Source organism: Rhinoderma darwinii, chromosome 2 (assembly GCF_050947455.1).
Source record: "Rhinoderma darwinii isolate aRhiDar2 chromosome 2, aRhiDar2.hap1, whole genome shotgun sequence".
Taxonomy (NCBI): domain Eukaryota; kingdom Metazoa; phylum Chordata; class Amphibia; order Anura; family Rhinodermatidae; genus Rhinoderma; species Rhinoderma darwinii.
In genome coordinates, this window is record NC_134688.1 from 112,231,616 (window position 1) to 112,245,665 (window position 14,050).

Sequence of the window (14,050 nt, forward strand, 5' to 3'; positions counted from 1 at the left end):
AAGACCTTAAAGCGCTTTTTATGCAACGAAAGCGTAATCTTTGTAACACAGGACTGACCTGCACAACTAAGGGTATGTTCACACTGCTTATTTTCGGGCCGAAAAATCGCAAGCAGAACGCCTCCAAACATCTGCCCATTGATTTCAACGGGAAAAACTGCATTCTGTTCCGACGGGCATTTTTTTTTTTTTTAATGTGGCAGTTTTGAAAAACTGCCTCAAAAGAAGTGCAGGTCACTTCTTGGGACATTTTTGGAGCTCTATAGAAAACCGCTCCAAAAAAGGGCATAAAAAAACGCTACGAAAATCGCAAGTGGCTTAAACTTCTGAAAATCAGGAACTGGTTTCCCTTGAAAACAGCTCCCGTATTTTCAGACATTTTTGACTCCGCGTGTGAACATACCCTTAGGGTTTGCTACAATTTTACCTACTGTTGAGCTAAAAACCATCAGCAGTAGCACAAATCACTCAACTATCCTGGAATTTGCTACAATGTGTCAGACTATTGCCCAGATTCATTACTCAGCTGTGAGAAAAATCAGGTCTATAAATGTTTTTAGCCTCTGGTCAATAAAAGGATTCTTGTTTATTCAATGGTAAATGGAGAACTTAAAAGTGGTGAGGAACTGAAACACAAAGGCCCACGTTTATCAAGTGGCATCGTTCTAACCAATGCCGAAGTTAAAGCTAGACTATGATGGAGTGTCAGAGATGTTCATTGGACGGGGCGGATTTGAAACATATGTTCTGGAGTTGCCCGAGGCTGCACGGATATTGGGGAGAGGTTAGAGAAATGGTGACTCGGGTATATGGCATGGAATTGCCGCTGGATCCTAAGATATATCTGCTGGGCTGCATGGGAGGGGTGGAAGAGGATAGGACAGAACTATTGTCCATTAAAAAAGTATCATATCACGCAAGAAAACTAATTGCTAAATACTGGTTACAGGGGGATCCCCCGGAGGTCTCAACTAGTGAGTTACTCGTACGGTTACTTTGGAACGAAGAATCTATCTGAAACGTGGAGCGATTCATAAATCTGATAAGCAATGGGGTAAATGGGCACAATACTATGGATTGGCAGGTCAGTAGAAGTGGAGTGAGAGATACCAAGGAATAGGGACATTGACGTGCAGGGAGGGGAATGGGCTGAGGGAAGGGGTGCGAACGGGAGCTAATGGGGGGTGGGGCTGTTACTGAGGAAATGTATGGGAAATATATAATGTATGTACAGAGTCCACAAGTGAAGATGTTATATGTAATGAAATTTTTTGCCAATGTGGAAATTTAACAGATGAAAGATATATGTTATATATTTTCAATAAACAGTTTGATTTAAAAAAAAAAGCTAGACTATGGCATGGACCTATGTCGCAACAGATTTATGACTGCGGTTTCCCTCTTTGATCTGTCACAACAAATTGCTAGCGTTAACTTTCACATTGGCTAAAGTAGCGGCACTTGTGATTTTTATGGTGGATTCACATGGGGCAGATTGTGTTGCAGAAATTTCTGCAATTGAAAGTCGGTTCCATTCCTCTGAATGGGGTGGTTTTTGCAGCATGTGTGTGGATTTCTTCATGAGCCATTCAGACAGATGAAACTGATCTTCAGTCGCATATGGACTCTGCAGCGTATGACTGCACCCTCAATCTGATTTTGCACCTTTTTGAAATGGTTGCATTTCATAAATGTGTCTAAATCCTGACCATGCAGTAAGCCACTTTTCACTCCTTTCCGCAGGCAGACATGGCCCTCAATTCTTGTGCAAATTGTTAATAAATATGCAACAACGCAGATTAGACACCGATTTGATGTAAAATGCGCCAAAACAATTTTTTTAAATGGGTGCAAATGCATTGATATGTATGATAAATATATCTATAACTTTTAGTTACATAAAGTAAGGGTTCTTAAAGGACATCCAGATGCAGCCCCATTTTTAAAATCTGCAGATCATGTCCAGGAGGAATATGGGGTGCTGCTAACATCCAGACAGGAAGGGCCAAATTAAAAGCCTCTTTTCATAAGAGGCAACACGTTTCAACGCCGGTCTGGCATCTGCATCAGGCCATCACAGCAGTACAAAAGAGATGCGGTTAAATAGGAAATAAAACAGACACAAAAAAAAGCAGGTATAGGTGATGTCAAAGGGTCACTCTTGGGTGACAGAACACCCAACCAATCTGTCACAGAACGGCACAGTTCAGTTTCAGTGACATTCATGCGTATTTTAAATTCAATGGGGAAAACCCGCAACAGAAGTGCAGCAATTCTGCAGCCAGGTCAATCTATGAACGTTTTCTCTGTGGATTTTTCCGCATCAAGTGGATGACGTTTTGTTCAAATCTCATCCACTTCGCTGCCACTGTTAGGGCAACGCCACACATTACGTAAACACTGTGGATTTTCTGCAACGGAATTAGTTGTGGAAAATCTGCAGCAATTACAGTAGCAGCAAAGTAGATGAGATAAAACAAATCTCATCCGCACATTGAGTAAATACGGAGTGGAAAAAAACGCTCAAATTTAATTCCGCAGCATGTCCATTGTATTTGCATAAACGCTGCTTATTTGTTGTGGGTGAACTCGGCCTTGAGTCTGAAATCCATTGCGGAAAATCCAGTTATTTCACTCTGTGCACACATACCTTTTAAAAAGTCTGTTTCATGGAGGTTTGCAGTGTCAAACGTGATGCCTGATCTGAGGCTCAACGTTTTCAGATGTGGGGGTCCATATGGGGTCACTTAGCCTGGGGCTTTGACTATGGCTATCCTGGAGCACCTTCTTGGGGATCCGTCCTGATCACTGGTTGAGAAGGATTTAAGGAAGAACAGAGTCATCATTCATATGCCTCTTCGGCAGATAATGAACTTCAGGACGTTTTTATATACTGTATATATTTTGTGCTTAAATGTGTACATTTTGTACAAAATTGATTGTTTACACTGTAGGAAAATAAATAGATATACTTTGTGCGTATCTAGAAAATACACAAAAAAATTTACTTTTTAATTTCAAAGACAAATTAGTACAAAAACATGGTTTCATACTAGAATTTTTTTGGGTTTAACATATTCAGTGCCTTGTGAACGTATTCATCCCTCATGTTTGTTTTTTTGCACTACAATTTGATTTTATGTAATGGACCTGACAAAACAGTCAACAAAGACCAACAATTACACTGAAGAAGCTCTAAAGATTCACAGCGGAGATGGAAGTATCTGTCCAGAGTACCATTATAAGTCGGACGCTCCACAAATTGGAGCTTTATGGAAGAGTTGCCAGCAAAAAAAATCCCTCAAAGAAAAACAAGAAAACACATTTTGAGTTTGCCAAACAGCACATGGCAGACTTCTCAAACACTTGAAAGAAGGTACCGTGGTCAGATGAGACCACTGAATGTAACTTTTTGGCCATTAAGGGAAATGCTTCGGCGCAATCCCAACACTTCCCATTACCCGAAAAACACCATTCCCATAGTAAAACATGGAGGTGGCAGCATCATGCTGTGGAGATGCTGTTCATTGGCAGGGACTGGAAAACTGGTCAGGATTGAAGGAAAGATAAATTCTTGAGGAAAACCGGGGTCAGTCTGCCAGAGATTCTAGACTGGGATGGAGGTTTACCATCCAGCAAGGCAATGACATACTGCTAAAGCTACACATTTGAAGCGTAACTGTCATTTCACAAAATTTTTAAGTTCAGGCCCTTCTCAGAAGTCTATGAGCCTGTCTTTAGATAACTATCTTTTCTAGAAGAGCCGCAAAGGGCCAAACTTATCCCATTGCAGCCGAAGGGGAACAGTGCTTGACAGCAATTCTGCTGCTTTGTTTTAGCAAATGCTGGGGGTCTCAGCACATGGATCCCGACAGATCAAAACCTCTGAGATATCACTATGACATGTCAAAGGTTTAAAGGGTAACTAAATGTTCAACAAACTTTTGACATGTCAAAGTGACATGTCAGAAGTTTTGATTGGTGTGGGTCTTAATGCTTGCTTAATGCTTCGTTAAAATAAAGTGGCAGAAGCGCTCGTGTGAGTGCTGAGCCGCTTTGTTTCTGTTCGGCTTTTTCCGGAAATCGATGTAAATATGAGCCTGTACACCACTCACGTCCGCTTCTGCAGCTTCGTTTTAGCAATTGGTGGGGGTCTCAGTGCTCGGATCCCCACCAATCAAAACTTCTGACATGTCACTATGACACGTCCGAGGTTTGTTGAACGTTTAGTTACCCTTTAATGAAATAACAATTACTCTAAATATTTTGAAATGGCCCAGTCAAAGCAGACGTCAATCCAATTATGAATCCCATACACCAATGCAACCCATCTAACTTGAAGGCGCTGGAGCAATTTTGCCTGGAAGAATGGGTTAAAATCCCAGTATCTAGATGTGGTAAGCTAATAAAGACATACCTTAGGGAGACTTGTATCTATAATTGTAACAAAAAGTGGGTCCACAAAGTATTGACTTTCGGGAGGTGAATGCTCTCTGTTTTTTTTAAATCTTAATTATTGTTTTAATTATATTAAAAGACTATTTTGCACCTCCGGAGTTGTAAGCATGTTGTGTAAATTAAATGGTGTAAACCCCCCACCCCTCCAAAAAAAAAATCAGCTATTTTAATTAAATGAAACTAAACACGAAAGACCCCAAAGGGGGGAAAGGGGGAATACTTCCACAAGGTATTGTAGAGCTAGACAAGACTTACAGAATGCTTTACCTGCTTTAATACCAAGCTTATTCAGAGGTAGGAAGGGAACAATTGCTCAGGAGTTTCCCCATGGAAGTAAGGAATCACTGCTTTACATTTAAAGGGGTTTTCCAATACTTTTTTTTTTTTTTTAAATCACTGCAACGCTTCTCAATTTATCTATTAATACCCCCTTAATATCGTTATCTACATTTTAATTTTTTCATTTACCATTATTCTCTTTTGTTTACATTGAGAGGTTTGTTTACCTCTGTGTGTTCGTTGTCTTGCTCTTCCGGTCATACAGTTCCCAGAATGCACTGCTTGTGTCCCAGCACGCAATGCACCGGCAGCAGGGACTCATCACGCCTACTGCACCCAGCTATAAACAATCTCCGTTGCCATTTTACTGCTCTCATTAGATCAGTGAGAGCGAACAATAAACCTGCAACATATCAGTGCTGTACCAAACAACACTCTCTTACATAACTGTAAAAAAAACAAATTTTTTGACCCCAGAGACAGAGTCCCAGAGCAGAGAAGAGCACTAGTATAGGCTCTGCTCCGGGACTCTGTGGAATCCCCTGACATCACTGTCCATATATGGACAGTGTGTGGAATTGGAATCCACTGACATCACTGTCCATATATGGACAGTGTTGTCAGGGGGGTCTTCCCCAGAGTGGAGTCCCAGGCAGAGCGCTAGTATAGGCTCTGCTCCGGGACTCTGTGGAATCCCCTGACATCACTGCCCATATATGGACAGTTGTCAGGGTCTTCTCAGAGCCAGAGTCCTGGGCAGAGCGCTAGTATAGGCTCTGCTCCGGCACTCTGTGGAATCCCCTGACATTACTGTCCATATATGGACAGTGTTGTCAGGGTCTTCCCCAGAGTCGGAGTCCCGGGCAGAGCGCTAGTGTATATATACACGGAAGGAGAGACCGTCTTCAGATCAAGCCCTCCTGAAAAGAAAACATAGAATTAATGTGTTTTAAACAGACAGACATCTGTCAGCTTCCATTCCTTGGATAAAATGTCCTGAAATCCATGGGCGCTAAAAGGGTGCCTCTTCCCAAGAAGGGATCATCCTTTACATGAAAGGTGTCCCTGACAGCATGTGTCAACACCTGCATAGCAGCAGTCAGTTGTGAATCCTTCTCAGAATTTAGAGAATTCATTGGAGAAAAGTCACGGATCCTGTTTGGGAGTAACGTCACCATTGAGGACTGTAACAGGGGACCCTTGAAGGGAACTTTAGGAGTAGCGTAACTTGTCCCTGGTACTTCTGCCCCTCTTATGGGATCTGCCGCAAGAGGTAGACAGAGTAATATTAATGGGAGAGGAAGTAGGGGCATTAAATTCAGCCATTATTTGGGAAGGCAAGCGTACCAAATACTTAACCATAGTTTGGGAGAGTCTGGAAACATCATTCAAGCAAAGGACCTGACCCATTTAGGGGGTGACATCCTGGCATTGGATGGCATCCTGGGGTACCCTGGGTTGCAGATAGAATGGGGTAGGCTGGCCACATGTAAACTTTTTAATACATCCTCCCCAACTATAATGGGTAACTATGGCCCTCTGTGCAAGCTGTCTGGTGGAATCCTCCCAAGATGAAGACACGTCACAAGGGAGAGGAAAAACACCGGGCCGCCATCGGAGCAGTACTAATGGTACTCCTATCAGCGGCCCAGCCACATGGCTGAAAAAAAGGGGGCCCACCGGGCTGTCGTCGCCCCCCCCCCCCGACTATCGTCTCCGCCTCGCAACGCTCATGGGGCCCCCCCCCTCGCGACGCTCGCAGGCCCCTGCAGACCTGTTGTAATTTCACGAACTGGACGAATAAGAAACCAACTTCAGAATCGTAGAGGAATAACAGAAGGGGAAGATCCAGCATGAGGAGCAGAATATCCATGTGGCGACCCCGCCCCCCAGACATCCTCTACACAGCCGACTGGACCTGCAGGCTTGTGAGTGTCCCCCCCCCCCCCTTTCCATGTCAAAATGTTTTTGTTTTTTTTCTTTTTCCTAGGTTTTTTATAATGGCGCAGTTTTGCCGTGATTATATGAAAATCGGGGCAAAACTGCGGGATTTGTGCCGCGATTACGAAAATTGCATTAAAAAAAAGGATACAAAACATGAAAAAATAGTGCTGTTAGGTTATATTCCCACAGTGCAGTCAAATCACGTTTTTGCCGGGATTTTGCAAAAATTGTGGCAAAAAAGTGGGATTTGACCGCACTGTGTAACTAGATTATATTCACACGAAAGTGGGAAAAAAATGTACATTAAAAACTGATCAACTGTCAGTCTTTCCTGGCCATTTTGCATCAGTGTGTCTCCAAATTTTCATCCATTTCCAGTCCGTCTGTCCGTTTGGCATCAGTTTTTCATGGCCTTTAAAAAAACTGATGAATTTCATTGGTCAGGCTTTTTTTGTCCCAACCTTCTGAAAACACCCAAAGGAAGGTCATTGCCATGATAGTTTCACAGCCCCCTGTAGATGATGGCACACACACCTCCCTGTAGATGATGCCACACAGCCTCCCTGTATATGATGCCCCACAGCCTCCCTCTATATGCCACACAGCCTCCCTGTATATGATGCCACACAGCCTCCCTCTATATGCCACACAGCCTCCCTGTATATGATGCCACACAGCCTCCCTCTATATGCCACACAGCCTCCCTGTATATGATGCCACACACATCCCTGTATATGCCATACAGCCCTCCTGTATATGATGCCACACAACTCCCTGTACATGATGCCACACAGCCCTCCTGTATATGATGCCACACAACTCCCTGTATATGATGCCACACAGCCTCCCTGTATAAGATGCCACACAGCCTCCCTGTATATGATGCCACACAGCCTCCCTGTATATGATGCCACACAGCCCTCCTGTATATGATGCCACACAGCCCTCCTGTATATGATGCCACATAGCCCTCCTGTATATAATGCCACACAGCCCCGATGTAAATGATGCCACACAGCCCGTCATGAATGCCCTACAAACTCACCGATGCAGTGCTGTTTTCTTCAGGTAAGGTCTCTCGTTGTCACAGAATCTGCGAAGGCGACGCGATGACACTCACCGATGCAGCTTGTCTTCACGTATGGTCTCATCTTTACGGGATCTGCGAAGGCGGCGCGATGACGTCATGGCGTCGCCTTCGCAGAACCCGTGAAGTTGAGTGACCACACCCGAACAGGTCGGCGCTGCATCGGTGAGTATGTCATCGAGCCGCCGATAGCCAGCAAGGGAACTAGTAGTTCCCTTGCCATTTCCCATGTCACAGATCTGTTTTTAACGCTTGTTCCATGAATTGACAGCCATTAAAAACGGATCCATCGACTTCTATGGTGGCCGTCAGGCCGTTAAAACGGCCAAAAATAGGACATGTCCTGTATTTTGATGGCCATTATTCACGGGTCGTTAAAAAAAACGGCCGTGTGAATACACCCATAGAACATCATTCTTCTGAAAACGGCCGTGTGACGGCTGGACCTGCAGGCTTGTGAGTGTCCGTCCCCCCCCCCCCCCTTTCCATGTCAAAATGTTTTTGTTTTTTTTCTTTTTCCTAGGTTTTTTATAATGGCGCAGTTTTGCCGTGATTATATGAAAATCGGGGCAAAACTGCGGGATTTGTGCCGCGATTACGAAAATTGCATTAAAAAAAGGATACAAAACATGAAAAAATAGTGCTGTTAGGTTATATTCCCACAGTGCAGTCAAATCACGTTTTTGCCGGGATTTTGCAAAAATTGTGGCAAAAAAGTGGGATTTGACCGCACTGTGTAACTAGATTATATTCACACGAAAGTGGGAAAAAAATGTACATTAAAAACTGATCAACTGTCAGTCTTTCCTGGCCATTTTGCATCACTGTCTCTCCAAATTTTCATCCATTTCCAGTCCGTCTGGCATCAGTTTTTCATGGCCTTTAAAAAAACTGATGAATTTCATTGGTCAGGCTTTTTTTGTCCCAACCTTCTGAAAACACCCAAAGGAAGGTCATTGCCATGATAGTTTCACAGCCCCCTGTAGATGATGGCACACACACCTCCCTGTAGATGATGCCACACAGCCTCCCTGTATATGATGCCACACAGCCTCCCTCTATATGCCACACAGCCTCCCTGTATATGATGCCACACACATCCCTGTATATGCCATACAGCCCTCCTGTATATGATGCCACACAACTCCCTGTATATGATGCCACACAACTCCCTGTACATGATGCCACACAGCCCTCCTGTATATGATGCCACACAACTCCCTGTATATGATGCCACACAGCCTCCCTGTATAAGATGCCACACAGCCTCCCTGTATATGATGCCACACAGCCTCCCTGTATGATGCCACACAGCCTCCCTGTACATGCCACACAGCCCTCCTGTATATGATGCCACACAACTCCCTGTATATGATGCCACACAGCCTCCCTCTATATGCCACACAGCCTCCCTGTATATGATGCCACACACATCCCTGTATATGCCATACAGCCCTCCTGTATATGATGCCACACAACTCCCTGTACATGATGCCACACAGCCCTCCTGTATATGATGCCACACAACTCCCTGTATATGATGCCACACAGCCTCCCTGTATAAGATGCCACACAGCCTCCCTGTATATGATGCCACACAGCCTCCCTGTATATGATGCCACACAGCCCTCCTGTATATGATGCCACACAGCCCTCCTGTATATGATGCCACATAGCCCTCCTGTATATAATGCCACACAGCCCCGATGTAAATGATGCCACACAGCCCGTCATGAATGCCCTACAAACTCACCGATGCAGTGCTGTTTTCTTCAGGTAAGGTCTCTCGTTGTCACAGAATCTGCGAAGGCGACGCGATGACACTCACCGATGCAGCTTGTCTTCACGTATGGTCTCATCTTTACGGGATCTGCGAAGGCGGCGCGATGACGTCATGGCGTCGCCTTCGCAGAACCCGTGAAGTTGAGTGACCACACCCGAACAGGTCGGCGCTGCATCGGTGAGTATGTCATCGAGCCGCCGATAGCCAGCAAGGGAACTAGTAGTTCCCTTGCCATTTCCCATGTCACAGATCTGTTTTTAACGCTTGTTCCATGAATTGACAGCCATTAAAAACGGATCCATCGACTTCTATGGTGGCCGTCAGGCCGTTAAAACGGCCAAAAATAGGACATGTCCTGTATTTTGATGGCCATTATTCACGGGTCGTTAAAAAAAACGGCCGTGTGAATACACCCATAGAACATCATTCTTCTGAAAACGGCCGTGTGACGGCTGGACCTGCAGGCTTGTGAGTGTCCGTCCCCCCCCCCCCCTTTCCATGTCAAAATGTTTTTGTTTTTTTTCTTTTTCCTAGGTTTTTTATAATGGCGCAGTTTTGCCGTGATTATATGAAAATCGGGGCAAAACTGCGGGATTTGTGCCGCGATTACGAAAATTGCATTAAAAAAAGGATACAAAACATGAAAAAATAGTGCTGTTAGGTTATATTCCCACAGTGCAGTCAAATCACGTTTTTGCCGGGATTTTGCAAAAATTGTGGCAAAAAAGTGGGATTTGACCGCACTGTGTAACTAGATTATATTCACACGAAAGTGGGAAAAAAATGTACATTAAAAACTGATCAACTGTCAGTCTTTCCTGGCCATTTTGCATCACTGTCTCTCCAAATTTTCATCCATTTCCAGTCCGTCTGGCATCAGTTTTTCATGGCCTTTAAAAAAACTGATGAATTTCATTGGTCAGGCTTTTTTTGTCCCAACCTTCTGAAAACACCCAAAGGAAGGTCATTGCCATGATAGTTTCACAGCCCCCTGTAGATGATGGCACACACACCTCCCTGTAGATGATGCCACACAGCCTCCCTGTATATGATGCCACACAGCCTCCCTCTATATGCCACACAGCCTCCCTGTATATGATGCCACACACATCCCTGTATATGCCATACAGCCCTCCTGTATATGATGCCACACAACTCCCTGTATATGATGCCACACAACTCCCTGTACATGATGCCACACAGCCCTCCTGTATATGATGCCACACAACTCCCTGTATATGATGCCACACAGCCTCCCTGTATAAGATGCCACACAGCCTCCCTGTATATGATGCCACACAGCCTCCCTGTATGATGCCACACAGCCTCCCTGTACATGCCACACAGCCCTCCTGTATATGATGCCACACAACTCCCTGTATATGATGCCACACAGCCTCCTTGTAGATGATGCCACACAGCCCTCCTGTATATGATGACACACAGCCCTCCTGTATATGATGCCACACAGCCCTCCTGTATATGATGCCACACAGCCCTCCTGTATATGATGCCACACAGCCCTCCTGTATATGATGCCACACAGCCCTCCTGTATATGATGCCACACAGCCCTCCTGTATATGATGCCACATAGCCCTCCTGTATATAATGCCACACAGCCCCGATGTAAATGATGCCACACAGCCCGTCATGAATGCCCTACAAACTCACCGATGCAGTGCTGTTTTCTTCAGGTAAGGTCTCTCGTTGTCACAGAATCTGCGAAGGCGACGCGATGACACTCACCGATGCAGCTTGTCTTCACGTATGGTCTCATCTTTACGGGATCTGCGAAGGCGGCGCGACGACGTCATGGCGTCGCCTTCGCAGAACCCGTGAAGTTGAGTGACCACACCTGAACAGGTCGGCGCTGCATCGGTGAGTATGTCATCGAGCCGCCGATAGCCAGCAAGGGAACTAGTAGTTCCCTTGCCATTTCCCATGTCACAGATCTGTTTTTAACGCTTGTTCCATGAATTGACAGCCATTAAAAACGGATCCATCGACTTCTATGGTGGCCGTCAGGCCGTTAAAACGGCCAAAAATAGGACATGTCCTGTATTTTGATGGCCATTATTCACGGGTCGTTAAAAAAAACGGCCGTGTGAATACACCCATAGAACATCATTCTTCTGAAAACGGCCTTATTCAGACAGCCGTGTTTGGTCCATGAAATACGGAGCGTGTATCGGCCGTATTTCCAAGGCCAACCACAATTCATGGAGCCCGTCTCCTAGCATCACAGTTATTAATGCTGCTAGGGGTCCCTGCCTCTCCCCGGGAAAACTGTCCCATACTGTAATGATGCTTTCAGTACGGGACCGGGGACAGTGTTCCCACGGGAAGGTAGGGACTCCTATAATTATAGATAACTGTGATGCTAGAAACCCAGCTCCCTGAACTGTGGTTGGTCCGGAAAATATGGCCGATACACGGTCCGTATATCACAGCCCGAACATGGACGTCTGAATAAGGCCACTTACTTGTCTCCTATTTTTGGTGCAGATTGCGCACTGAAAATTCACTACAAATTACAATTTAAGGCGATATTCAGACGAACGTGTGTGAAATCAGCCGTGAATAACGGCCGTTTTTCACGGCCGATTTGCAACCGTGCGGGACCCATTTTCACAGGTCCCTCATAGACTTGCGTCTATTGAGGGATCCGTGAAAATGCAGAAAAATAGGACATGTCCTATTTTTGTACAGGCCCTTCACACGGTCTGTTAAAGCAACAACCATGTGAATAACCCCATAGAAATACATGCAGCCGTGTGACGGCCATTAAAAAAAACTTCCATCACACGAACGATTAACCCGTTAGTCTGAATAAGCCCTAACTCATGTGAATGGGTTTTGTCAAAACCCCATGCACGTGCAGCAGAAAAAAAATCTGTATGGAATTTAGGAGGTGCTGCTGATTTATAAGCCCTTCACACGATATCACGCAACTGTACGTGATAAGGGTTAGGTATGTATGGGAAGTATAGAGCGAGCTCACGGGCTGAGCTCGCTCCATACACAGCGGGTGACGGCCGTGTTACGTAGCAGGACCCCTCACTGCAACGGGCAGAATCAAAGATCACTTCGATTCTGCCCGTTTAACACCTTAAATGCCGCGATCAATCGCGACCGCGGCATTTAAAGTGTTAGAATCAGGGGGCACCCCCTGAAACAAGCCATCGTGCCCCCCCACCTCGCGGCACGATCGGCTGTTAACAATGGTTGTTATAGCAGCCTGGGGGCCTAATGAAAGCCCCCAGGTCCGCCATCTTTGTACTCCTTTGAAGCTCTGCCGGAGGCAGAGCTTCAAAGGAGATGGTCAGAATCACGATATACTGCAATACATTAGTATTGCAGTATATCATTTCAAGCGATCCAACGATTGCTGCTTCAAGTCCCCTAGGGGGACTAATAAAAAACAAATAAAAAAACTGTGTGAACAGGGCCTTTTTCTCATGCGCATCTGCTACACGCTTGTGGCACATCTGCGTCAGAAATAAAAGGGAAAGCCTTAGATTTTTGCGGTTGAAAGACACATTGAACTTTAATGGCAACGTAAGAACGGAGGATTAGTTCTCCTTACATCCTCACAAGCGCTTTCCCCTCCCTTAAGTCCCCTTCACATCATGTTGTTGCCCTAAGTTTATCGTGTACGTCAGGAAATCTCGTAACGTACACTATTAACAACGTAGACGATAATTCACAGGGCTCCATTATGTCCTTTTAGCCTACGTCGGGCTGGTAGACATCGATATACCATATTTTTGAAGGATGGAATTGCGTAGTAGACTTTGCAATTCCGGAGTCCCCAGACAGAGCATCACAAGTGCTCTACCCGTGGACTTTGTCCCTGCTCCTGACATCACTGTACATATATGTAAAAGTGACGTCAGGGGATTCTCCAGGGCCGCAACCCCTGGCCAGAGCGTTGCCGACGCTCCGGCCGTGTGCTCAGGCTTTGCAAAGCTTCAGACGTCACTTTACGTATATGGACATCAGGAACAGCGCCATAGTCCAGGGGCAGAGCGCCAGTAGAAGTCTCCAGCCCTCTTCATGGACAGTGACTTCAGTAGTTTCCCCTGGGCCATTCCCCAGGCAACGTATCCCGCTGTATGCCATACAGTCAGATACGTTTTGGCTAAATAGCTCAAAATTCAGAGCATTAACTGGTCACTGCCTGCTCCATGGTTTCCTTCACTGTAATTGACATCAGCACCAAAATCAGTTAATGCGTATAACGTACAAACGTGAGGGCCACACTTTCCGTTGCCCAACCCCGGTAATGGAGGGGGGCCCAGACATCTTGGCTGTATGGGGCCCAGAAAATCCTGTTGGCGGCCCTGGAAAAACATGCCACTAATAGACAACTAACAGAGTCAGACAATGAAAGGCGTCCCTGGGTTAGCTGCATCTAAATAAAAACAAAAAGTGAACCCCCCAGAAAACACAAAAACAGATAAGCCCTAAGCCTGGCATAGCAGACCCCTGGTACTG

At 45.4% G+C, this 14,050-nt stretch overlaps 1 protein-coding gene across 1 annotated transcript in view; it reads right to left on the reverse strand.

The window, feature by feature from the left end:
* Nucleotides 1-2,739: 2,739 nt before the first annotated feature.
* The window catches only part of SMARCC2 (SWI/SNF related BAF chromatin remodeling complex subunit C2), a 151,302-nt gene continuing 139,991 nt past the window's right edge, over nt 2,740-14,050 (reverse strand). Inside the window, exon 29 of the mRNA XM_075852147.1 lies at nt 2,740-2,808. Coding sequence (XP_075708262.1) covers nt 2,771-2,808 — 38 coding nt within the window. The 3' untranslated portion in view covers nt 2,740-2,770. The remainder of the gene's footprint in view (nt 2,809-14,050) is intronic.